Source organism: Vombatus ursinus, unplaced genomic scaffold, assembly GCF_900497805.2.
Source record: "Vombatus ursinus unplaced genomic scaffold, bare-nosed wombat genome assembly UNPS02004827.1, whole genome shotgun sequence".
In the NCBI taxonomy this organism is placed as follows: domain Eukaryota; kingdom Metazoa; phylum Chordata; class Mammalia; order Diprotodontia; family Vombatidae; genus Vombatus; species Vombatus ursinus.
Genome location: NW_020944605.1, coordinates 1,916,471 through 1,944,184, shown reverse-complemented (window position 1 = coordinate 1,944,184; position 27,714 = coordinate 1,916,471). Strand labels below are relative to the sequence as shown.

At 33.2% G+C, this 27,714-nt stretch overlaps 1 protein-coding gene across 1 annotated transcript in view; it reads left to right on the top strand.

Moving 5' to 3' along the window:
* Window positions 1-27,714, top strand: part of DMD (dystrophin) — a 2,133,690-nt gene that overhangs the window by 591,962 nt on the left and 1,514,014 nt on the right. The window contains exons 16-17 of the mRNA XM_027841994.1: window positions 1,322-1,497; window positions 21,527-21,650. Coding sequence (XP_027697795.1) covers window positions 1,322-1,497; window positions 21,527-21,650 — 300 coding nt within the window. The remainder of the gene's footprint in view (window positions 1-1,321; window positions 1,498-21,526; window positions 21,651-27,714) is intronic.

Sequence of the window (27,714 nt, the reverse complement as noted above, 5' to 3'; positions counted from 1 at the left end):
GGAGATTTTCTGAGGAATTTTTTTTATTGGTAACAATGAGAAAACTCTTAAGTCTCCATAATCTTCCATCTTTTCACTTTAGTTCTGTAAGGAAATCAAGCTGTAAGTGGCTATAATGGTATTTAAAGCCTTCTATAATCTGAGACAAACCTAATCCTTTGCTTCATATCATATAACTTCTCCAACCAAATTAAACCATTCTTCATTCCCTTTTTTCATTCTGACTTTTCCCCTCCCACCTTCACACTCCACTTAGTCTTTGGGATTTTGATCTCATTGCATAATTAATAGTTTATACCAGTAGTGGAATTCTTTCATATACCTTCATCTATTAAGGTCTCTCCCTTCTTTCAAGGTTCAATTTTGATATATTCTTTCAAGAAACTAGAATTCCCTTGTCTTCCAATTGACTTTCAGTCTCCCTCCTCAAATGTTTCAAAATTCTTTGCCTTGCTCCTTATTGCATTTGTCTCACTCTTGCTTGAATTTTAGTTGCTTATATAAATTTCCTCCCCTCATTAAACTGTAAAGTCCTGAGACAACAATCTGTTTTGTAGTTATTCTTCCACCCTCACCTAGTTCAGTGCTTATACTTCAGAGAAACACCTAAACAGTGTTTCTACTGGGCATTTCATCGTAGGAGCTAGGGTGGCCTCCAAGACAAGTACTGAGGTTTGGACTCAGACTAAAGGTAATAGCAATAACAAGCAGGTGCAGCTTCAGAGCCCTTCCCCTTTCCTGTCTGTACTCTGTACTTGTATCTGTACTCTGTGTTTGCATCATAGAATCACCCCAACTAAATGGACTAATAGTGAGTGGTGGTGAGGAATGAGACATGGATGAAGGCAAAAGGGGGATTCCCAGGAATCATTGGGATCTGCACTGGTGAGGTAAAAGGGAAGGGAGGAAGGAAAATACATTCTAAGCACTAACAACTGAGAAAAATGAAGAGGTGTTTAGTCATTCCCAGTTTTCCATTTGCATGTTAAAGACATAGGTACAACCAAAGGAGTATGCACAGTTTTGGAAGGACAATAATTTGCCCTACTCTCCACCACCCCGCAAAAAAATAAAAAAATAAAAAATAAAAACAGTGGCTATAGTTCTAACTTTGATAATGTCTTCTCCAGTTATTTTATCCAATGTAACTTAAGTCACACAAGACAGTTTGATTTAAATACAACATGATGTTATTTTTTAACTTAAGGTCAGTCTACCAACAAATAGGAACAGTTTCTTATTATTTTCTGTAGCCACTTTAAGCAGTCTTTCCTGCAGTCTTTCTAGCAATGAGTGACCTCTGTTTCAATACTTCTCACAGATTTCACAGGCTGTCACCACCACTGAGACATCTCTAACACAGACAACTGTAATGGAAACTGTAACTACGGTGACCACAAGGGAACAAATCCTGGTAAAGCATGCCAAAGACGAGCTGCTACCGTCACCTCCCCAAAAGAAGCGGCAGATTGTTGTGGATTCAGAAATTAGGAAAAGGTGAGAGGGTATTTGCTTCAATGATGAAGATTAATTGTGGCCCAAAAAGTCAATTTGCTACTGCTTTTGGTGATGGAATTTCTCATACTTTAAAAAATACTTCTATATGCCTTGAGTGTCTATAATTTATTATTATTTTAGTAAGAGAAATTGTGAAATTGCATTTAGGGGCCTCCTAAAGAATCATTACTCACCTTAATCAGAACTACTGTTAAAATAGTTTTTTTTAATTAAATGAATAAACCGTAAGTGATAAATTACAACTGTAATATGTTCAACCTTTTGGTTTCTTCCTTTTCTTAAAATATTTTTAACAAAGCTCTTTTGTGGTCCCTTGTTTCATATTTTAGAAAATTCTTTCTTGTGGTAATGAAAACATTTTCATGAAGAAAAAATATATCTCCAAATAGGTGGGGTCCATTCTGCTAGTATATGACAATATATTTTCTTAATTTGTAGATAGTAAATCAAAGGAAATTATAGAGCAGGTTTCCTGTTTTTTCATATTTATAAGTACTTATATTTAAGTTACATTATTTTAAAAGAGATTCATTTGTAATTATATTAGAATTAACATTATAGATGGATCAGTTGCATTAATTTAAATATATGAACATATTGATTTTATAATTAAAATTTATATAAATAGAAAAGGTAATTTAATTATCTTGAAAACTTTACTCTCCTTGGAATAATTTTTGCTCAATCAGGTTAAAAAAGTTTTGAAATTAGAGAAAAAAACCTTTAAAAATTATCTTGTATTTCTAAATAGCACATGTCTAAGGACTCATGTAGAAGGAATTCAATATTAGAATTTGAGAAGATAAAGGTACAAAGGGAATAATACATGCCTAAAAATAAGGCATGAGCTGTTTTGAACAGAGAATGAAAAATACTTTAACCATAAAAAGGTTATCCAAATAAAATGTTTGATATTTTCTGTCTTTCTGTACCTACATGTGAACAAGAACTTTCTGAGGCGTTCTAGCTACTGGTCAAAAGTACAAATTGTCATAGTGGTTAGGTAAAGTTTTATTCAAGAGTCAAGTTTGATTTGGATGGTATTCCTGTTATTTCAAATTATTTCTACCTGACCATGTAGTACAATTTCCCTAGAAATGGGCAGCAAGTTATATGAAGACCTAATTCTTTCTATATTCCTAATATTTCTCTATGATCACAGTCCCTACTCATCATTGTTTGCAGAGATTCTAAGAACCTGTAGCCAGGTATTTCTATCAAATCTTGAATGTTTTTCAGTATACTTGCACTTGGAATGGGAGAATGGCCACCCACACTAGTGACAAAAAGCTGGTCAGAAGCAGGAGTCAGGGAGAGAAAATCTCAATGGACTTTTGATTTATTCATCTCTGATTATCCCTAATGTTGTCAGGAGTTCTTTTCTGCACATGGGTGAGGTGAAATGACTAAAGGACAGGCTAAGATGACCAGCATCATTCACCACACTATCGACTGAGATATCTGAATTGTCAGAAAATAGAACAATCAACAATCCTTAATAGAGGATTAAGTATTTGGAAGATTTTTATTTGGTAATTGAGAATTTTTTTTTCATTTTATACATCTGAATTGGATTAAAATAGCTACAGTTACCTCTAGTATTTGGTATCTAGACCTCTGCATGATAATATCTTTCATCCCATGAAACAATTGTAGCCCTGGTGAAAGCACCATAGCCAGCAGTGACATATACTTGAAACAACTGGGATTAATACTAATATAAAGACAAAATCACATTTCAGCATAGGAAAATGTAAACCACTCACTAGGCCCGCTGCAATGTGTACATAGAATAAATGTATTTTATAAGTTTCGATAGCAAACAATGTGGATATTACTTTATGATGAATTCTCCTTTTTCTTGATGTTCATCACTCCTTTGTCTGTTACACTGAACCGCTTGGTTCTTCTACTGCCATTACAAACACTAATTCCTTCCTCACCTGTTCTGTCTTCCTTTCCTCCTTCCATCCTTAATTGTGAGTGACCTTTTCAATCCAGCTCTTCTTTTCTCTCTTTATTCCATCTTTTACACAACTCATTTAATTTCAGGGCTTTATGTAACTTCTAGGTATATGACTCCAAAATGTCTATCTCTAGGCCTGACCGGCATTCTAGCCCCAGATTCCTAACTGCTTCTAAAACATTAACTTCCAGATATTGTTTGACATTAAGTATGGTACTCAAACTCCTCTGAGTCATTCCAGCTTCCTCAGCTGGAAGGTATTAGTATAGGCAGTATTAATAACTGCACAATAGGATTATTATGAAGATCAAATGAGATAATTTCTGTGAAGTGCTTCTTAGCCCTAAAGTGCTAGGTAGTTTCAATTATCACCATTAAAATTCACTTTCATATTTCTGGGAAATGAACATGAAGCAATTAGAATGACACATTGGATAGAGTGCTGGGCATGCAGTCAGAAAGACTTGAATTTGAATCTTGCCACAGACACTTAATAGTAGGTGGGTAACAGTGGGTGAGTCACTTAGCCATTCTCAACCTCAGTTTCCTCATCAGTAAAACAGGGATGAAAATGATAACCACTAGTGTTGTTAAGAGAATCCAATAAGATAACATATGTAAAGCCCTTTGCAAACTTAAAAGCATTCTATAAATTCTAGCTCTCCTGCTAGCTATTATTTAATTAATATTTTGTCATAGATCTAGTTACTTTAAAGCCTACAAAATAATTTTAGGCATGATCAAATTAATATTGTTTATTCTAGACCTAAGAGATTTTTTTGCATGCAGATTTGATTCATATTAGAATTCCTAGTTGATAGAAGGAAACTTTTTTTCTGTTTTCTAAATAGCTATGCAATCTTCAAAAATGTCATGCTTATTGCTTAGATGGTCTTTCCAAGAACAAATATGGTATTATGGTACTGAATCTCAGATTATTGTTTTTTTATTATCATTATTCTTTTACTGCAAAGAATCATTGAAGAAATGAATATTATTTCATATATAAAAATCAATATATAACACACAGGGTAGATCAAAGCTGTTGCTATTATTCCAGTTAATCTGGCATTTGTTTAGGAGATTGGTTTCCAATGATTTCACTTTTAAAGGAGTTTGTTGGGCTTTTAATATATATATATAATTTTTTTTTCAATTTAACTGCCTAATTAAATTAATGTAGAGAGAAGGGGAAAGGAAAGAGAGGAAAGAAATAGCTTCCTTACTAGTCTGCCGTTTTCCTAGACTAGAGTTTCTTCAACGAGACTAACCAGTTGTGAAGGCAGTGACTTTTGTAAATGAATCACTCCTACACCTGAACTCAGTTCTACTTCTGGGCATGTTCCCCAGGCCTTCTGTGGCCTTAGTTTTCATTCTTCCCATCTGTTTGAAATATTTATCCTGCATGATTTGTCTCTCTAAATAATTGCAAGTTACAGGTTTTCTTATACTTATTTTTTAAAACATTTTATTTAGTTTTTGATGAGGTTGATATAGATCATCTCACATTTCAAGGGCATTAGATGAAAAGATCTTTAAAAAGTTCTTTTGTGCCAGTCTGGTAAGATAAATATTGGAGGTGATTATTGTTTCACTTTGAGTTCAGATACTTGTTTTAGCTTCAGTGTTCCAAATGAGAAGCTGCAGGTTGCTTGAAGAAGTCACTGGAATGAAAGATCTTTTTATAGGTCAATTTTAGTATTCCCTTGGAAAACATTAAATCTCCAAATGTCATTTCTGTTAAAATAAGTTCTTCTTTAAACCTCTTGGTATAGGACTCCCAATTGAAGTATATTTTTAGATATTTTGCTTCCTATTCCCACACCCCTGTATAGAATTGTCCAGTGACTGAGGAAAATTTGTAAATGATCATTGTTATATCCATCTAACCAGGATGAAATTAGGCCTAAATAATGTTACTAATTTTTTTTGTTATTTTTACATTTTAAATCAATCAATCAATTAATTAATTAATTAGTTGAATAGTAAAAAATAAATTTACTAATTTACTAATATTTTACTAACATTTTAGATGCTAAAAAATCACACTTAAACATCAAAGAGCATTTTTGATTAACAAGAATTTTTTCCAATGATATTACTTTACTATATAAATTATTTTAGAGTAATTAAAAAGATGACCTTCCATTTATTACGTTGGTTCCCATTCATTTCCAGAAGCATCATCATTATCATCGTCACCCTTAATATATGTGTGTATATGTATATGTGTATGTATGTATATACATTATACCATGAGTCCCTTGATAGCAGTGACTGCTTTTTGCCTTTTAAAATTTTTATCTTTAGTTTCAAATTCTCTCTTCCTACCCTTTATCTGCCCATTGAGAAGACAAGAAAAATAAAACCCATCACAAATAGATGTTTTATTTTAACATATTCATTTTCAAGTCAATTTTGAGATGCTGAAAACATCCTATTGTGAGGTATAACAATGTAAATTTGTACATTTAACATGACCTGGAGAAGGAAGTACAGATAGGGGTGACTAACCATTGAAGAAGTCCTTTGCTATTCCTCCACCTCCCAGGATTAAGTCATGAATTGTTCCGGGTTCATGAGAGAGAGAGAGAGAGAAGAAAATATGATTCGGTCTTCAATCTGAGTCTATCAGTTCTCTTTCTGGAAGCAAAAAACATGTTTCCTCATGAGTCCTTTGAAACTTCAGTTAGTCATTGTGTTAATCAAAGTTACTAAGTATTTCACAGTTGATTATCTTTATAATGCTGCTTTTACTGCATAAATTGTTATGCTGGTTTTGCTCATTTCAGTTTACATCAATTCATACAACTCTTCCCAGGTTTTTCTGAAATCATTCTCTTCACCATTCTTTTATAGCATAGTAGTATTTCATAATATTTATATGTCATAACTTGTTCAGCCCTTCCCCAAATGATTGCCATCCCCTGAATTTCTTATTCTTTGCCACAACAAAAAGAACTCCTATTTTATTTTATCTATATGGGTTTTTTCCTCTTTCTTTCATCTCTTTCAGGTATAGACGTAGTAGGAGTTTCACTGGGTAAAAGGATTATATGGTTTAATAACTTTTTTGACATTTTCCAAACTGATTACCAGAATGGTTGGACTAGTTCACCACTCCACCAACATACCTATTTTCCTACATTCTTTCCAGCATTTGTCACTTTCCTTTTTTTGTCGTCTTATCCAATCTAATGAGCATGTTGATGTTGTATTAATTTGTGTTTCTCTAATTATTAGTGATTTAGAGCACTTTTCCATATTTTTTGCCTTTCTTTGTGTCCCCAGTGCTTAGCACAGTACCTGGTACGTGGTAAGTCCTTAATAAATGATAATTGACTAGCTGATTTACTTAAAGTACATTAAAGCCTACAAAGTATTTTCATTTTTATGTCAAAAGGTCCCTGTTTTGTGAGGCCCTATGGGTTATGGGCTGTTCCCCTACATGCAGCATGGGGGTACAACTCAAAGAGAGGCAGAATAGACATTGCTAACCTCTTCTCCCCCCACCCTTCCCCAAAGGAGACTTTTTTCCTTTCCATGAAGGAAAGTAGGAAGTCATGGAGGACAAAACTTGGTCACTTTGTTCTCTTCAGAGAGAGGACATATAATGTAAGAATTATGTTTCTCTGTTCCCTTAAATATTAGTAATCTAGGATATATTATCAGGTTTATGCTCATTCTGGTCACTTTTTCATTATTGAGGGGAAAGAAGACCCCAAGCTTTATATCTAAGGACTTGACTCCCTTCCCACCAAATACCAGTTCTACAATGAACACATATACTACAATTTTCATAGAAAATACATTTATTGAAATTGGAAGCAAAACAGAAATCAGAGAAGGTATACATAGGAGAAATATACTTCACAATACAGAGTGAAAAAACTGCTATTAAGAGTGATGTAACTCAGCTCACTTAACAGAATTCAAGCAAGGGAAAACTCTTTGAAGTCTCTAGTGTAGTAAACTAGGGATAGAAACGTGATGGAGACTGTCTGCTCTTTTTATGTCTTCCCAGAGTCTTTTCATTTGGCAACCTATAGTGGGGTTGACCACTCCCATTTTCCCTCTCAAAACTTCTAGCCAGAAAGAGTTAAAGCTACTCAACTCCTCAAGTCTCTCTCTGACTAGTTTAATTCTTCCAGACAGACAATACTGAGGTGGCAGAAAGAGGAAGTGTCTCTTGTAGAGTTGGAGGGCACAACACCATCCCTCCAAGACTACCCCTCCCAGCATTCCTAGTTAGGGTTGCAGAGTTATTTCCTATACCAAAGTGAAACCTGTAAGAAACCAGGTTATATTTGATAAAACATTCCCATTCTTTTTTTTAAATTTTTTAATGCATAGATGTACAACTGATAAATAGACATGTGTTATCTCTTCTGAAACAATATAAATTATTTGAATGTAGAAACTGTTTTTTTATGATCCTAATGTCTGCCACAGTACCTGTCACATTTTAAATATTTTAATTATTTTATTACATATTACAAAATTACATTTAAATTTTTAAATATTTATTTTAAAGATTCCAAATTCTCTCTCTCACCCACCTCTCACCTACCTTTTGAGAATGCAAGCAATATATAAATTATAAATGTGAGTCATGCAAAACATATTTCCATATTAGCTATGTTGCAAAAGAAAACACACAAAGAATCCCAAGAAAAATAAGTTTAAAAAATATGTTTTAATCTGCACTCAGAGAACATCAGTTCTCTTTTTGGAGGTGGATGGCCTTTTTTAATCATAGATCTTTTGGGATTATTTTGAGTCATTGCCTTGCTTAGAATGGCTAAATTTTCCGTGGTTGATCAATCCTACAATATTTCTATTATTGTATATAATATTCTCCTGGTTTGGCTCCTTTCACTTTTTATCAGTTCACATAAGACTTCCCAGGCTTTTCTAAAACCACCCTTTGTCATTTCTTATAGCACAATATTAATGCATCATAATCATATACCACATTTTTGGTAACAAATATATATAATGAAGCAAAACAGTTTTCTCAATTGATATATTAAAAATATTTAAAGTTTATTTTCTTCTCTGCCTGCTAATTGTGAAATAAGAAATTTTTAACATGATTTTTTAAAAGTGTAACAACTATTTTTATTTTAAATAATTTTTGTCATTTTATGTTTTTTCTTTAAAATTAAATGATAGCCATAAAATAGTTTCCTGAGAAACAGAAGAACTAAGAAAATTAAGTTTATAAAAAAGATTTACACTTATATTTTGTCATCCTGGGCTAATTTTTTAAAGTTAATTGCAGTATTGGTTATCATTTCTTTAAATTTTCTGCACAAAATGTTTTGTAATTATATTTATTAAAGTGACATTTCTATGTGTACAAAAATGTATATAACATATATGTATCATATGTGTGTTGAGCTTATAGTGTTTTTGAGAGTATTTGGATTTAAGATATGATTAAAAGCAGAGATGAAACTAGGTTAAAAATAAACGATAATGGAAAAAGCCTATAGAATGAACTATGTTTTTTGAGAATAGCAAATTAGATTAACTACATAGTTGATTATTTGCTTGTTCCATACTTTTTGAAATATTTTACAATCATTAACTGACCAACCGTCACTATCTCTGTGAAGTAGTTGTCTAGTATTTTTATATCTCTTTTACTAAAGAAATAAAAGTATAGAGATATCATGGCTTAAGTTGAATATGCACTCTTTGAAAGATAGTGATTGTTTTTCATTTATTTATTTATTTTATTTTATCCCAAGCATTTATAACAATGCCTTGCACATTGTAGGTGATTAAAAAAAAAACTTTTTGGAATGGATCACACTGTAAATTTATTTTCAAGCTAAAGCCAGCCACTGTGCTAAATGCTGTCAACCTGAATATCCCAAGTTCATTCATTTTATTTTTATGTAACACCCTTTCTACTTCCCCAACTCTTACATGCATCAGTTGCTCAGAAGGTGGCTTAATACTTTGCCCCCTTACAATCCTTTGTCCCCTTAGGGGAAACCTAAGGGAATAGAATTTTTAATAGTGGCCATCAGTAACCCCTATCACCACCATGACGAGTTCTCCATTGCGTATTAGGCAGTCTTAATTAGTTTTTAGAAAGGAGATTTATTAAGCATACACAGCAGGGACAATTGGGGGGAAAAAAGAAACAGAAGAAAAACATGCAGACCCACTCTTCCAAAAATACACACAGTCTATGGCATAATGGGTACAAATTTAAAGTACAGCAGTGGTGATGCTCATGTGTTGCAGAAGGGTAAACTAATTACTCCTGATTATTGAAAGGCCTTTCTTTATTCCATATATGGTATTGTTCTCATGCTTTTTGAAGTGTCTTGCTCACTTGGTTGCCTATCTCTGTGCATCTGTATTTGTCATTAGCGTATCTACTCTTTTTCTCTCCGTGATTCTTGCTGAATACAGTGCAGTCACTGATAATATGATCAGTGGAATGGTGGCAATGGAGTGTAACATTCCATCTTGGTTTACTGCCCCCTTGCTTTCTGCCTTCTGACCCAGATGCAAGGGTTTACTTCCTTAAGGTGTTGCCATGCCTAGAAGTTCCTGAGTACTGACTACTTAACTGGTTCCAAACATGCTGGCTACTTTTATACAAAACTGAAGAGGCATGACTCAATCTTTCAACAAGTCAAAAAATATTTCTTATGTGCTATTATCTGCCTTCATCCAATGCTCAAAACATCCTATTCCTTAAAAATGATTGAGGACCTATTAACAGTTAGTTTATATTTTGATTCAATAGAACATTGTTATATTAATTGGGTAGGGATAGAAGCCCCACCCTTACACTTACACAGTATGGTCTCCATTTTCTTTATAGTCCTAGTTGCCCTCTTGTATATCCATTTATAATAGTTGCAAGCAGAAGTGGAAACATTACTTTTGTTTTACTGTAAGAGTTGCACAAATTAGGAACATGTAGTCCTGTAAATTACTTGTGGTAATAATCCCTTAGCTACCTCACAGAAATCCAAAAGACAGCTAAAAGATCTGAAGAATGAGGGATTGATTGGGTGTGTATATGTAGAGAGAGGGTGCTTTTGAATGGAAAGTGATTGGATCTCCTGGGAGAAGCTGGGAAAGTGGTAATAGTTGTATATCAGATTAAGATCATTTCTATCATTGCAAAGAACAGCTTCTGAACCCTGGCTGGAAGTCACTTAGACTTTAAAGACTCAACACATGAAAGCATTGAAATGACTTTTAAAATCAGTAAGCATTTATCCTGAGGGTATTTAAACTTTAAATTGATTCCCACCAAGACCAAAGCAGTTTCCATTCATGGAGGGGTGTTTTGAAAGCTTCTGTAGCTGATAAGCTCCATGGCAAAGGTAAAGAGTAGAAGCACCAATATCCTTTTCCTGGTGACTCAAAACCATCTCCCTGAAGTCAATATCCAAAATAGAATTTTCCATGGAGGTCCCAGCTAAGATCTGGAAATAGAGAAACATCTCATTAGTAGGCTACCTCAAAAATGGGGCAGATGATGGGCCTTTATTTTCTATGGCTTTTTGTATATTTTTCTTCTAATGATGCTACTTGCAATTCTAATTACTGATCAACCAATAAAATCAACATTTACTATGCCCTCCATAGGCAAGGCACTGTGTTAAATGTCAGGCATAAGTGAAAGAGGTTGTGGGACCAATGTACCATATCATACTGTTAGCCAAAACAAAAAAGAACACGTAAAATCTTTAACTATGTGATAGGATGAAGAAGTTGTCGTAAAGGAAAGGCCAAAATACTATCTTAAATTCCAGAAAGATAATAGCAGCTAAGAAATAGAGCCATAAGGAAGTAATACACGTCTTTACCCAATCCCTAAAAGTGCAAATGAGAGGAATTGTCCAAGCACTGGACCTGACTCTGAGAAAGTCTCTCTGGCCTGGCCACAGAAGCAATACATTTTTGAGCTATAAATATGTCTTACAGATCTTATAATATAGCAATTCTCTATTAACCCTAGATTCTTTCTGTGGAGTTGTCATGGAATTTGTGGATTTGTAGTTTACAAGCAGTTTTCTTAAGATAGAGAAGAAGACATTTATTTGGGGGTTTTTATTTTGTTTGAGTGAAGTTTTCATTGTACAACATATACACACATATCTAATTTTGAGCAAATGTTCTAAGAACTACATATATTTCTGATCCCTTTTCCAACAGTCTTCTACATTAGTTTGGAAATGAAGGAAGACACACAGAACTGAGGGCATTTTCACATGTGTTTTTGTCCTTACAGTGTGTTTCTGTAGCAAATGAGCAAACAAACAAATAATCATTGCCTTCTGGTCAGCTAACTGAACTAGACCGGCCCAAACCTGAAGACTGCCCATCTTGATAGAACCTGTCAGTTTGTACTTGTACTGGCATAGACTTTAAGAGTGCAGACTTAATTCCCCATCATAATAAGGAAATCAGAGCAGGAGTTTCATGGAGGCTGATTTATTTAGACTGTCAAAAACAACAACAACAACAACAACAAAAAACAACAACAAAAAAAAGCAACAAACCTTTAACAAGATCCTGAGCCCAAAGCTATTAAAAAAGAAAAAAAGTTCCATGGGGTTGGATGGGGTTGGTAGAAAGTTTTTATCACAGAAAAAGAGAACTAGTTAAAATAGAAAACAAAGGTAGAGATAAATGGGTACTTTGTTAAACAATTTAAATAGTTGGTTACAACAGGCATTGTGGTTGGAGTGAATCTTCATTTAAATTTCCATAAATTATTTGATGGTACAAATGTCTCCATAATGCATCTTGGATATCATTAAAGCCATGACACTATACCAAAAATATTCTAAACAAGACCTCTGTGCTCTAGTTGTTTCCTATGTACTTTTAGTAGCCATGGACAAGTAAAGGAGGGGCTCTCCCCCCACTCCCAGTTGAGGTGATTACAGAAGGCCCAGAATAGAATCACAAGGTGCATAAAACAGTGTAAAGGAAGTGTAAATAACTTCTCCTACAACTCTGCAACAATATTTGAAGAAGTTCTTTAGTCACCTTGAGAGAATTATAGCCCTTTGCCCAAGATGAAAAGAAAATTCATAGTAACTAGGAAATATCCAGTGATTGGCTGAGAATATCAGCTCCATTGGGGATAGATGGTTAGATAGAAACAACTAGGTGACACAGTGTTGGGCCTGGAGTCAGGAAGACCTGGGTTCAAATGCAGCCTCAGACACTTACTAGCTATGTGACTGGGCAAATCACTTAACCTGTTTACCTCAGTTTCTTCATTTGTAAAACGGGGATAGCCATAGTTATCCTGCCTTGTAGGGTTGTTGTGAAGATCAAATGAGAATATTTTTAATGTGTTTAGAATAATAGGGGTATAGTAAAGTACTATACATACATATAGTACATAGTAGGTGGTATATAAATACTATTTATTATCATTATGTAAATGACAGATACAGAGATAAAAGCAAGCCAATATTTGAGAATTGGATGTAATTATGGAAGATATCCTAGTTCCTATACTAGAGGGAAACGAGCTGAGAGAGGAATTTCACCTCCCTCTTCTTCACCCCCATAATCTATGTCATTAGAGCTACTATACTAGTAGAAGACACTGCATGCACTCGGTGCAAAACAGAGATTAAACCCTCCATATACATACAGATAGAGAGAGAGTGAAGAGAAGGAAGGTAGTTTCAAGGAGTGCAATCCCTGGCAAATAAGAGTAAGGCTATGGAGAGGAGGCGAAGATGGAAACTTAGTACTAGAGTTCTATAAAGAAAGAACTTTCAGGCCCACACTATCAGGAACTGTGAATTGCCTTTGCCATGGGGGTATCCTTACTACCACTCTATTCTAAGACCATTCTTCCCTTGGGTGATAATGTATGTTTTTGTGGGGCTTTTGGTGGACATTTTTTGTAGCAATTGTTTTTACTTTGCCATCAAAGTAAATGTCATTGCTACAATCCAATTGTGGCTGCTGTCAGATTATTCATGGGAAACACACCAGTAGTGGTTTCTGGGCTATGGCAGTAGAAGTAGCTACCTCAAGGCTTATAACTAGAATTGGAGAAGGCAGCTACACTCTGGGGATCCAACCTGCAAGTGTAAATTTTAAGGAGTGCTACATGCATAAAGAATAAAGAGGTCTACATACCTGGTACTATATATAAGCAAAAAGTATCCATCTCTTTTCTTATTTTCAAATGCTGTTTTTCTTAAAAAAATATCTTTTTAAAGTGTTTCAGTTTCATACATTAATGCTGATAAATTTGTGGTAGTTGATATGGAACAGGAAGTCTTAGATTAATTTGTAAAAAGATAAAATCCACATACAGGTGGGAAAAACTAAGGTGTTACCAAAAAATGTGGTAAAGGTAAAAAAAAAAACTAATGGATAATAAAGTGCATAGAGTGTAAGAACAAATCTTGTATAATTTGGCTTAAGTATATGTCTCAAAATTATGAATATATTTTTGTCAAGGAATTCTATATACTAAATTGAGTCAAAATGTCCAAAGGCATTTAGTTGATCTATAGATGTTTTAATAACATTTCTATTTAATAACATTTGATCTATATCTTTGTGCATTTTATGTTTCCATGTATGAAGGATGTCCATGAATAATCCAGTTTTTCACCTCATTATCATTATGGAGAAAATCTAGGGAAAGTGAGCCTAAGCGTTTGAACCAGAATGAAATAAAAGTGAAGTGCTCCATCTAGGGTTGGACGTTCGCTTCTACAAGAACATCTGGGACTTTTCCTTGCTGGTTCTTTCATTTTAAATAAACATGAAATCTTATTGTTAAGTGAATGAAGACATTAAGAGTATACATGTCATATTTCCTGTTCATAGATGCATTACTATGACATAATTTCATTTCTCACTTAGGAAAGAAGTTAATCATTTTATTAAACTATTTTAAGAAGAATTTCTTTCCTACCTTTCCAATCCAATGAGAAATTTATTTAACTGAAAGATATGCCTTAGGAGTCTACAGTTTCACAGAATTTTACCTCCAGCTTTCAGAATAATGTAGTTTCTGTGTATGTTCTTTACTATTTAGTTATATTGATACAATGCTGGGATTGTGGAGTCAGGATACCTGGATCCAAAGCCCTTTTCCTTACTCAGCATTATATTCAACAAGTCACTTAACTTCGCTAAGCTTTAAAATAAAAAGGTTGGATTACATGCTTTCTAAGGTCTCATTCATCTCTAAATCAATAATCTTTATAAGAGCTCCCATAGTTCTTTAATTAGGAAAAAAAAGTTGTTTTCCTCCCCACCCAACCATTTTCAGAATATTTTTCTTTTGAGGTAATCAAGGTTAAGTGACTTGCCTAGGGTCACACAGCTATTAAGTGTCTGAGGCCAAATTAGAACTCAGGTCCGCTGGGATCTGGAAATTCCTGTTTCTCCTTTCCTTTTTCCATTCCTTCTCCCTCTTCTTTCTTTACTTACTCAGAACTCTTATTGGAAGAAATGCAAATAAAGATCTTATTATGACCTTCCTGATGTTAAGTTGGGAAGAATAGGTGGCAAACTGCAGGTTGGGGCTGGTGCTGGGGAAGAAGGAAGACTTTGGGTAATGGGGAGGATTTTCACTATTTTTTTTTTTTTTGCAAGGCAATTGGGGTTAAGTGACTTGCCCAGGATCACACAGTGAGGTTTTTCAAAGCTCGCCTAGTAGAATTCCATGATCTGGAACAGTGGTTCTTTAAGTGTGGTTTAAAATAATGACCCATGGGGGTCACTGAGATGTTTTTAAGGGGTCCATGAAGTCACAACTATTTTCATAATAATACCAAGGTATATGAATTACTAATATAAAAACATTGATAGATACAAATCATATAAGCAAAAGCTCTTTGGAAGTCTTAAATAATTTTTAAGAGTGTAAAGGGGTCCTGGGACCAAAAAGTTTGAGAACTGCTGGCCTGTAAAATATCTGATTGTGGTCAATTTGCTACTTGTTATCACAGATTTTTGAGTGACATAATCACTTTCTCCCAAGTCTTTTACCAATTGATCTGAATTAAATAGAAGAGAGATTTTACTTCTACTCTACCCTTAAGGTGATGAAATTGACACTAAGCATTTTTTTAAATTCTGCTTTTAATAAGATAAATTCTCAATTTGTTTCTATCTCCATATATGTATTTCTGCTATTATTTGCTTGATTTTCTTTTTGGGTGTTATCAAGAAAACATGATGTCATATCTAAGTATATAAATAAAAATAATTTTATATTCACTTTAAAAACACCTTCTGTTATGAAATATTCAGTAATTATTAAAGCACTATTTTATTGAGCCAAATATTTAAAAATTTTCCCCAAAGTCTAATTGGAAATAAATGCAAGCCAGACATATGTTAGGAAAAGTTAGACATATTTTAGTGCTATTAAAAGAAGCATTTCAGTACAATCAGAATTACTTTTTGTCTACCCCAAAAATACATTTTGTGGATGATGCTCTTAAAGCCTAAAAATGCAAACACAGGGAAAAAAGATAATCAAATTTAATTGTAATAGCATAAAAATCTTTAAAGTTTACATATCTCTCTCTCTCTCTCTCTCTCTCTCTATATGTGTATATATATATATACATGTATGTGTGTGTGGGGAGGGGGGGTAGAGGCAGCTCAGTGGCTCAGTGGGTAGAGTGCTAGGCCTGGAGTCAGGAAGACCTGAGTTCAAATTCACATTCAGACAATTACCAGCCATGTGACCCTGGGCCAGTCACTTAACCTCTGTTTGCCTTAATCTGCTAGACAAGGAAATAGCAAACCACTCCAGTATCTTTAACAAGAAAACCCCTTGGACAGCATGCTCTATGGAGTCAGGTAGAGTTGGACACAACTGAACAACGAAAACAAATGTGTGGTAGACCATAAAAGATGATGGCTAATTGTATGTAAGAGGAAAGGACAGGTAAAACTGAGGATAAATGACAAGATTTTAAATAGAGGAGATTGTACAATGTGCTAGCACTGATAGAAGGAGTAAAGTCAGAAGAAAGGAATAGATTTTGAAGGAAAAGATTATTAGCTTGTCTTTGGATTCTTTTAAATCTTTGCAAATGGTCTTCGATCTATTTTTTTTTTTTGGAGTGGCTCCAAATCCCTTTTAAGCAGAGATAGAATGTCACCATATCTGTCACATCTGTTCTGATTTACTCATTCAGGACCACCCTATTCACACAGATGGTGATAAACTTGGATTTGTATTATTTTCGAAGGAAATGTATTTAACATTTAAACAATTTTCTTCTTAATAAATTCTGGTATATAAACTGACACACAGGACCCAAACAAAAACAATGTGTAATTGTGTGTGTGTATGTGTGTATACATGTATAAAGCATTCTGTGTCTGTGATTGTGTGGGGGGAAAAGATGATTCTTTTGAATAAGTACATATTTTAATGCTTGTTTTGTTTACATTTTAATTTGCTTAGGAAATCTCTGTGTGTACAATGAAAGTGTAAACTATTCAATCCAAAGTTATAACAAATTCCAAATTAATGAAATATGAATTAATAAGGCTTTACAATATTGTATAATTTAATTCATAATGAAATGAAAATGCTAAATCTCCATGTTGTAAATAAGATGGTAATAAGAATTATCTTTTATGTTTTTGTGACCACAGAAGAAATACTCATAATTTGAAATGTTAACTCTTTAAAGTGATATTGCATGTTTTTATTACAATAGATTCTTCATAATATGCCTTTCATTTTCAGGGATTCCTGTGATTACTTTTGTTTTATTATTTGTATTTTGATTACATCATATATGATTACTTGAAGTATTGGTATAATTGAATAATAATGCTTATCAAAATTTTCATTTTGTCACATAATAAGGTGATATATTTGCTACCTCTACAATGAGAAATTGTTAAGATATGTTGTTATTATTTGTCTCAGTGACCAGAGAACCCTAACACACCATTTAAACCTTACAATATTTTGTCCCACTGGACTTATAAGTAGAAGAACGAAGTTCAAAGTTTGCTTTTAGGACTAGAGGGCAATCTAAGCATTCTTCAACCTCATTTGGATGATAATCTTCTAGTACATATAATTATAAGCTAAATAAATAAGACTCAAAGAATTAATTTTATTAGTTGCAGTTTTCCTACTTGATGCCAAAATACTGATATACCTTATTCTCACAGACAAGTTATATTTAAATTTGATCAAATTGTTTGACCACGAACAATAGAAATTAATTTCAAATCAGTAATCGTAATTGTTGTTGGTGTTCTTGAATTTTAAGTGGCCATTAATCAAAAGAGCAATCTGATTTTCTATTAGGTATTCTAGTGTATGCTAATACAGCATTATGACCTCTTCACAAGCCTGGAATTTCATTTTTTTTTTTGATGTCTGTACAAATTTGAAGTATACAGTCTGTTTTAAAATGTATTTTTTATTTTATTTTGAAGATTTTTAAAACACCATTCTTGCCTCCCTTTCACTTATGCAATTATTTTTTTCCCTTTCTGTTAAAAAGAGCAACTTTTTGGAGTGCTAATAATAATAATACAACCCATTAGCAAACAATATAAGTCAAAACAAGGATTCACGGTATTCATATTCCACCAATTCCCTATAGTAGTGTTATATCTCAACAAAACCAAAATAACTAATCAATGTAATTTGCTGCATTTTTAAAAATCAAGTCAATTTATGAAGTCAAAATGAAAAACAAATATCAAGTCAATTGTATAATATATCAACAAAACACTCCCTTAATCGAACTAGCATAAAGTACTTTTCAAAATTAATTTCGTATTTATATATACATATATACACTTTGTATAGCTATATGTATATCTATCTAGGTATGTATATCTATCTGTGTGTGCATATATACATATATATATGTGTGTGTGTATGTATATCTACCTATAAAGTCATACCATACTGAGAGTTAGAGGGATATTATAGGAAACAACATACACAAAAAAGAAGTAGGATGGCAGAGTGCCATCTATATTGCTTATATAATATTGAGCTCATTAGAAAATGTATAATCTAAGTTGTGCTGTAGAAAGTCGTGGGGGCCTTTTAGCAGAGGTTAAAAAGTGATGCAAACCTCCCCCATTACCATATCCTTTTAGTCTCCAATGGAGACAGCCAAAGATTGCAAGACCAACAACCCCAGGAATATGTACCCCACATCTTCCATCTTCACATGCCTCAACTGAAGTCTCTGCTTCCATCCAGCCCCCAAAACCATCATCAGGAATGCTTATGGAGATGCAACCTAGAAACTGAAGTTGCAGGTACTGCATCCCCTGCCTCCCCCAGCAGCCATGGGAGAGGGGTGGGGCAGGGACAGGAAGTGCTCACTGTCAAAATCCTTGGCACTCTTGATTGGTTCAACATCAAAATGCATATTGTTTTAACAGTGCAAATAACATTTAAAAATGCATTGTTATCTGCTTTACTGTGCAGTAAGGATTCTTAAGTCCTTCAATCCAATTTGCAACTGAAACTTCCTATTATGTGTTTCCCCCAATTAGAACAGGAGTAGGAACTGACTGTCTTACTTTTCTATATGTGTTCATAGCACTTAGCACATTGCTTTGCACATGGTAGGTGCTAAATAAATGTTTTTCATTCATTTATTCAGTCATAGGGATGATAGACAAAAGATATAAATTGCTTTACTAGAGAGATTAGCCCTAAAGAAAGAAGAGATTACTATCAAACCTGGTTTAATGAGTTGCACATTACAATAGAAAGAATTTGGGGTCTCTTGGACTAGCATTAAATCCCAGCCCTACTTACTGTCTGACATTGGGTAAGTCACTTAGACTGTAGCCTGAGTTTCTTCATCTGTAAAATAAGAGGGAAGCATTGATTAGATAACTCCTAAGGCCCCTTCCTATTCTATGACTATGTTCCTATGAAGTAAACGGGGTACACTGAGGTAGAAAAGTCTTATGAAAGGATATATTTTTAAAGTTTATTTTTGAAGCATTGAACTCTCAGGGAAGATATACTGAGAACAAAGATTTTAAAGGACAGAAGAGAAATAGCTTAGGAATACCATCTGTAGTAGACTCACATAAATTCAAGGATTGGACTTGTTATAGCCCAAGGGAGTCACGAAGTCACAAGGCTAAATGAAGTCGAATGAGGGTAACTTTAAACATAAGAACAGCCAGTGAAAAGACAATGGTGCTTTGTCTAAATTAAGTTTCTATTCTATTTCAGAATCTATTTCTATTCTATTTCATCCATGCACATGGGAAGAGATGTTATTTTCCCTGGAAAACTTAGTATTTGCTGAAACTGGCCAAGGATAGTTTGATGTACCTTATTGAATTTATAAAACTTAAAAGTTGTGTAATAGCTCTCTAGAGGACCTTTAGATGAAAGGGCACATGATAGCTCAGTGCTTAAATCCACTCCAGATTTATTGAAAAAAAGAAGTGGGGAGGGGAGAGGGAAAAGGAAGAAAAAACTAGGTGAAAGAAGAATTAATGGTAAAATTTAACTTTCAGCTTTCAGAGCTAATCACAGTTAGAATCTTATGCCAATTGGTCATCAGGCTTTACTTAAAATCTCCATCAACTGAGTGTAGAAACTGTTACCATGGCAGCAACTCCAATAAAGGCTTGAAGTGTGGAGATAGCAATTGTACCTGGAAAAATCTCTAGAAAACTGATTTAGCCTTAATTCATCGGAAAGGTATTCTTTGCATAACCTACCGAAAGTCACCACATGTTCATAAAGTCCAAATGTCACCTCTGTGATTAAAGTTATATTTGTGCATTAGACAGAGCTGAATGTTTTAAAGGGAAACATGTGCTTTATAAGACTTTCAGAGTACATACGGTTCACATTTGATGGTTTCATGAAATGTTTGTTAGTATAAAAACTAATGTATGCCCTTTCAAATTACAAAAATTCCTTTTAAAAATCTTATATCTATTTCTAACATTCATATATCTTCATAGATGCCCGAATTTGTTTATCTAGAAGCCAGATTTCTTTCTGCTATTAATATTTTCCCTGTTGATTTATCTGCTTATGTTCAAAGTCTTTGAGTTTTCTTCTTCCTTCTTCTCTCTTTAGTAATTTCAATCTTTTTTTCCCCTTTAAATTCCCCTGTTGCTCACTTTCTGACTCTCTGATTCCTTCCTTTCTTTTTTTTTTTTTTTTGGCTAGGCAATGGGATTAAGATACTTGCCCAGGGTTACACAGCTAGTAAGTGTCAAGTGTTTGGTCTGAGGCTGGATTTGAACTCAGGTCCTCCTGAATCCAGGGCCAGGACTTTATCCACTGCACCACCTACCTGCCCCTCTCTGACTTCTTCCATTCTGATTATAATTATTGCTACTTTTTTTTTGGTGGCTGAATCTCAAAGCATCTCAGCCTCCTAGTGCTTATTCATAGAGGTAAAGAGGAAATAATGAGATTTATTGAATAAGAGAGTGAAGTAATTGGATCTGTGATTTGGGAAAAATCACTTTGGTGGTTTGTGAAGAATGGATTGTAGAGGGGTAAAATTTAGGAAGTGGAGCAATTAGGAGGCTATTGTTAAAGTCCAGGCAAGAGAGAATGAAACCTTGGTTGTATAAGTGGAGGAAAGGGGGAATGAATGAAAAATGTTGAGGAGGTAGAAAGGACAAGATTTTCCAATTCACTGGGCAAGTAGAATGAGTGAAATTAGAAATTAAGGATGACAATGAGTTTATAAACCTGTAACTAGAAAGATGCTGCTGTCCTTAACAGAAAGAGCAAAGATTAGAAGAGGAGTGGGGTTGGGAGGAGGAAGATTGGGAGATTATTAGTTCTATTTTGGAGATTTTGAGTTTGAAATACCTAATAGGCATTTAGATCAAAATATCCACGAGGCAGTTGGTAACATGGTAATGGAACTCAGGAGAAAGACTATGGCTGGATATATAATCTATGAGTCATCAACATAAAGATAATATAGGTATATGCGGGGTAGGTAAAAGCTGAACTTTGGTAAATTTACTATGTTTGTTTGTTTCTTTTTTTCCTCATCTCAGGTTTGATGCTGATACAACTGAACTTCACAGCTGGATCACTCGATCAGAAGCTGTATTGCAAAGCCCTGAATTCGCAATATATAGAAAAGAAGGAAACCTTTCAGACCTCAAAGAAAAAGTCAATGTAGGCTTATGCATTAGTTTTTCTTCTTTTTCCTGAAAGATATTAAGTTGGAAAAGTCCAAAATATGCTATATAATTATGTTAATATTGAAAAGGATGAAATTAATATATCAGTTTAATTTCCATGTCTCTATCTTGAAAATGTATTGTAAATACCAAGTAAGTTAAAGTTGACTGACAATTTATTTCATGATTATGCTGTTGCTAACTAGATGTCATTTTCATCAGTGGTCTAATTCCCATTTATACAGTTAAGATATTCATTTACATTAACTACTGACTAAAATATATCAGATCTGCTTCCACTTTAAAAAAAAAAGAATTGGCTAAGGAAAGGAAATTGATCTGCTTATATATGTGTTTGTATCATGGGTAAGGACCAAATTTTGTATGACATTCCTAAATAGGAATTAATTTAGAAAACTTCAAGGTAGAATCTTTTAGATTTTGTCAACTATTATACACACATATATATATATATATATGTATATAATAGTTTGAGCTAATTTCTAGTCATTAATACATATTAGTAAAGTACAAGATGCTTAAATTTTTCAGGTATGAATTGGATTCTTACATTTGTCTAATTAAGCCTCACTCAATATTTTCATGTTACAATTTATGAAAGGATAGCTTGTTTCTTAACTAGACTAATACACAATTATTATTAGACTTTTCACAAGAGAATCCTGTAGTACCAAATTTGCTAATAATTCTTTCTTCTTTATAGATATAAATTAAGAATTGATTATCAACTCTCTCTGAATACACACATATACACACACACACACACGAAATCTATACTTTTCTGAAAAGGCAAAGCAAATTCTCTGGGTTGAGAAGGCACATGTGGAGAAATTCTGAGCAGTTTCCTTTTTAGCCAATGATATTATTAGGTATCGAAAAAAGTTGCAAGGTTGAAACTATCTCTACCTAATCTTTTCAGAATACTTTCATATTCTTTATACAATTTTGTGAGATTTCATGTGCTAACTCCTCTCCAGAAAAATCTTATCTTTGCTATGAGTTACAACTGTTTTGAAGAAAAAATTGCTTCTAGCCAGAGAATTTATCATTCCTATCAGAGCCTCTGTAAATGGCCAGACCATCTGATAAAGAATTTCGTGGGTAGTATTATCATTTGGTATCTATGAATGAAAAATGTACATCAGAATTTTTACTAAGTTCATAGGGAATGACTATTACTGCTATAATAGCATTTCTTTATTAATATTAATAACCACACATATTTCTGTTGCTATCTTAAATATAAAGAAGTTCACATTATTTGTGAGAAAATGTGAAATACTGTCTTTAAATTATTTTAAAATAAAACCTATGAAGAGAGAATATATCATTTGAGAAGACAAGTTTTAAAATATTTAAAGAACCATCTGTCCCATATTCCACTAATATAATTATAAATCATCTTGTATAGGAACCTTAAGTACAAATTTGAAAAATTCCTATTGATATAAATCATGTAGGGACTTCCTGCTTGTCTTTGTAATCTTTCCTTGTAAGTCAGTTTTAATGAGATAAAACCATTGGATTTCTCCCTGATGAATATAGCATCATAAGTTTTTGTTAGCTTGTTTAGGAGTAATTTACATTTAATCAATAATGTCTCAACTGACAAATTGAATGTGCTGAACAGTATACAATAGACTATAAGTGACTTTCTGATTCCTCTTGAATCACCCTTATGAACTTGAACTCATTAAAAAAAAAGCATCATTTTTATTTGCTGACCAAAGCAGAATATAAAATTAGTTGCCTACATTTTTATTAGGCTACATATATGTGTGGATTAAATATTCATGGGATATGGATATGTGTGTATGTATATGCATATATACACATATGTATGTATATGTACTTATGTGTGTATGTACAAATGCCCACACATATATGTGTATGTATGAAATTACATATACAAAGATGAAAATGATAATGTATATTTGCTGTATTCATTTTCTTAGTTCCTCATTTTTCAATCAATATGTATAAGCCATTTCAGCATTATGGGAGTTTCTCATGAACTTGAGTAGCATTGTTTTTTTTTTGTTTGTTTGTTTTTGGTAAAAGGCATCATTTACCCCCTCCTCCACTCATTTCCCTTTGAGTTTTTTGTTCTAAGGACAGCAATATAGTGAATCTATCAATAGTAGGTCAACTTTATATGTTTTCATAAATAAAGCATTTAAATTTGATCAGACTTTCACTTTCATAATGATAATTTTACTCTTTGTTATTATCAAAGCCTTTAATTAAAAGCTGAACTCATCTGAAAAGTACAAGACACTAGAGAAAATTTCTAGGACACATACTTCATTTCTTAAAGTGCTTGCCATTCTGATTTCTGTTTATACGTTATTAGTTATTGTAAAATCACTTTCAATGAAAAACTTGATTAATAAGTGGTAATTTGCATGTGATCGTACACACTTTAGTTAGGTCATGAAAGTGACCTAAATAGTCAAACTTACCATTTTTGGATATGTTTATGTCACCTGTATAGTCATAACTGAAGGAAGCCCCAGAACATACTTGGCTAGTTAACATGTATTTATAATTCATTAGTTGCATAGATTAAATATACATCTCTGTATATATATTAAGATATTACATTAATAATCTGGATAGGGTCAACTGGAATTTGCCATTTTTCATCTTTAAAACATTTAGGTATGTTTGCATTAAACAGATGGATATTAAGAGATGCTAATGAATGATGTCATGGGACCCTAAAGATAATCATATGATCCTATTAACCCAGAAACCCAGAATTCCCCTCTATTATTAACTCTGCATGAAAATAATATGATTTTTTGTTTCTATGATTAGGCTTTCCTTTATCGTTTAAGCTCATATTTTAAAATTCCATAACTGAAAAAAATTTTTTTTTAGTTTTGTGAAAGCATTTTGAGAATAAGAATATGTTCCTATAGGAAATATTAATGATATATTTTTCTATGACAGATTAATTTTTTTCACTTGAAATGAGCATTTCTCAATATTTAGAAACTGGGAGACACACTTGCTGGACAGAATTTGATCCAAAGAGTTGATAATGCTATACTAAAAGAAAAATACTTTAAAAAATATATGAAGCTTTGACTCCCATTTTGATTAAAAAAACATACGGTCAAGTTTTTTTGTAACAGTCTTTTAAAGCTCTTTCTTCCTTTTCCCTAACCATTTCTTTACTTTCACTCAAGTGGAAGCAGGTCTGAGAAACAGTAGTCTGTGCTTTAAATTAATAAGAAGCCTCACTTTGAATTTCGGGCCAAAACCCCCTGTTTCAATGTCCATGGAAAATAAGACCATAGGAAACTTTTAGTATTCTGTTAATCAATATTTGGTATCCAATATTCATTATCCCTTATTACTAAATGAAAATGAATGTTGTAATTCATTAATAGCCAATGTACATACAAATACATAGAAAATAAATATCTTATACATATTTGACAATTTATTACATGGGCATAGATACTTCAGTAAGACCCTAAGAGGAAACTTAAAACTGCACCCCAGAGGTCTTCAAGTCTAACTCCTTCACCCTAAAAATCAGTCATATAAAGCCACAAGACCTGAAGTGATTTGCCCAGAGTCACACACAATAGTATGTAACTAGTAACTAGTTAAGTGTCTGAGGCAGGATTTATCTCTAAGTTTCCCCCATCTGAGTTCATCTTACCTGAAAGTGGTACCAATGCCTTCTAATTCATTACCAAATCATAGAATTTCAAGGTTAGAAAGGACCTCTCAGGGCAACTAATCCAACTTAAAAAAGACCAGTCCTTATTGTCACTTTCAGGAATGATGTTGCAAACTCATATGGTATCCAGAAAAGGACAACACTAAAGATAACCAAAAAAAGTATTTTAGGTTATAGCTATCCATGGAGGGACCCAAATTCTATAATTCTACTCTCTCTTTTGAAAATATTAATGAAATCTCTACCTAAGCCTATTTAGGCTTAGAATATCATCAGGAAATTTAAAATATGTATCACATTTAAGCCTGCCTTGCATGGGACTACACAATTTTCTAACGTGCTTTATAGGAAAACAAATGAAAAAATAGATAAGACAGACTAGATTAGGACAGAAACAATTCTGTTAGAAAAGCGGAATCACTAAAAATGTCTTTCAGCAAGCTTTTTGATTTGTATTTGTCTTTTGCCTCTATGGTTCACAAATTGAGCTGTTTCAAATGCATGTTTGTCCCTGGAGCTCTGGTGAGTAACATTGAATATTGTTTCTGTTTAAAAAAAAATGATCAAATTTCTTCAAAGAGCCTGTAGCTCACTACAACTGGCATTTACCTTTTAATAGGGAGCATTCTTAAAATATCAGAACACAGATACATTAATAAGGTGACAAAGACAGGGAGAAAGAGGATGGACTTCACAGAAATTGAAGAGGCAAACAGGAAGTAAACAGTAACAAATATCTACTTCTGTTCTTGCCCAGTTAGTGTGAGCACAGGGTAGTGTTCATATTATTATTACTTTTTTATTATGTGAAGATTTTATCTTTTTTTCAGATTTACACATCACATAATCCATCAATTAGCTTGTGGGGTCATTGCATCACTGGATGCAAAAGTGATCATTAAGATGTTATAACTAAAATTGTTAAAAGATAGAGATTGTACCAGAGTTCCATAACCTGTATCTTCTATTGTTGGCAAGTAGAATTCAAAATGTTAAAAATATATTTCTCTAATTTGGAGTTCCTGATCATTGTGATTTAATAGACTTCCAGATTACTGATAGCTTAAGATCACTGGTAACTTTTAAAGTGCAGATATGAAAACAAAAAATTGCCATTATGTTCTCATATCTTATTCTAGTCTTGTTTGAATACATTTAAATAAATGTTTCATATACTAGAGTTGCATCAGATTTGATATCATAGAATATTACAAGTTCCTTTTCCCATTCAGCAATAATTAGTTTTCTGGACCTTGAATCCAGAAATCCTAATTCATAGGCTTATTTTTTTAAATGAAAAGATAAATGCTATTGAATGATACTAACTTCTGAAAATAACATAGGCATAGGTAAAATCTAAAACTACAAGGAAAACACCATGAATTTTTTTTGTACAATGTGTTGGGAAAATAATTCTAATGGCCTTTATCCCTTTCTAAAAGCACATGTGAAATCTATATGTTGATCTCTATTTTTGTTACTAGGTTAGGAACATATTAAGGTACAAGAGTTCATGTGTACCTTTATATATTCTCCTACTTATGTCTTGAGCAAATTGATAAATTGCTTTAAAAATCTATAGTAACAAACACATTGTAGAGAAGGAGCCAATAGTTAAAATTCTTCTGTTCTAAAGTACAGAGGATCTTTGTTATAATGATATTTTGGCATGCCATGGTATGCCATCAGGAAACATGGGTCCTCATCCTGGTTTTGCCACTGACTAGCTGTGTGATTTTGGACAAGTTATTTTACCTTTCTGGGCATTTCTACTCACCTGTAAAATGACTCTGATGTCATTTCCTGTTCTAGTTTTTATGACTTTGGGGTTTGACTAGATTATCTCTAAGGGTCCAGATCTACAATTGCATTATCCATGAGAAATGGAGTAAAATACTTACCCTGTGTTAATTGAATAATAGGAGCCTTTAACTGTCTTCAATTATGTTTAAGGGCAAATACCACACATTACCACCTGAATCTTTGAAATTATAAATAATTATAGGAACTTTTTACTGTGTTTGTCATTTAAAATATATTTTGCTCTTGTTAAATAATTAAACACCTTTCTTCTCTACATATTTGTGAGTTAAATATACCATTTAACAACAGCTCTTCTTAATTCAAGGAATACTTTTACTTTCACATTTCAGGAATCTAAATCCAGTTAGGAGAAAGGGAAAAAGAGATCATAATACTGTGACTTAACAAGTTATCTATTCTCCCTTCAAAAATGGGGGCATCTGAAGAATTGTTTCAAAAAGAAGAGCTCCTATGTTGCATGCTTTATATGCTCACTACATCCACAAATAGTATTCAGTTTTATTGTGGATATAAAGTA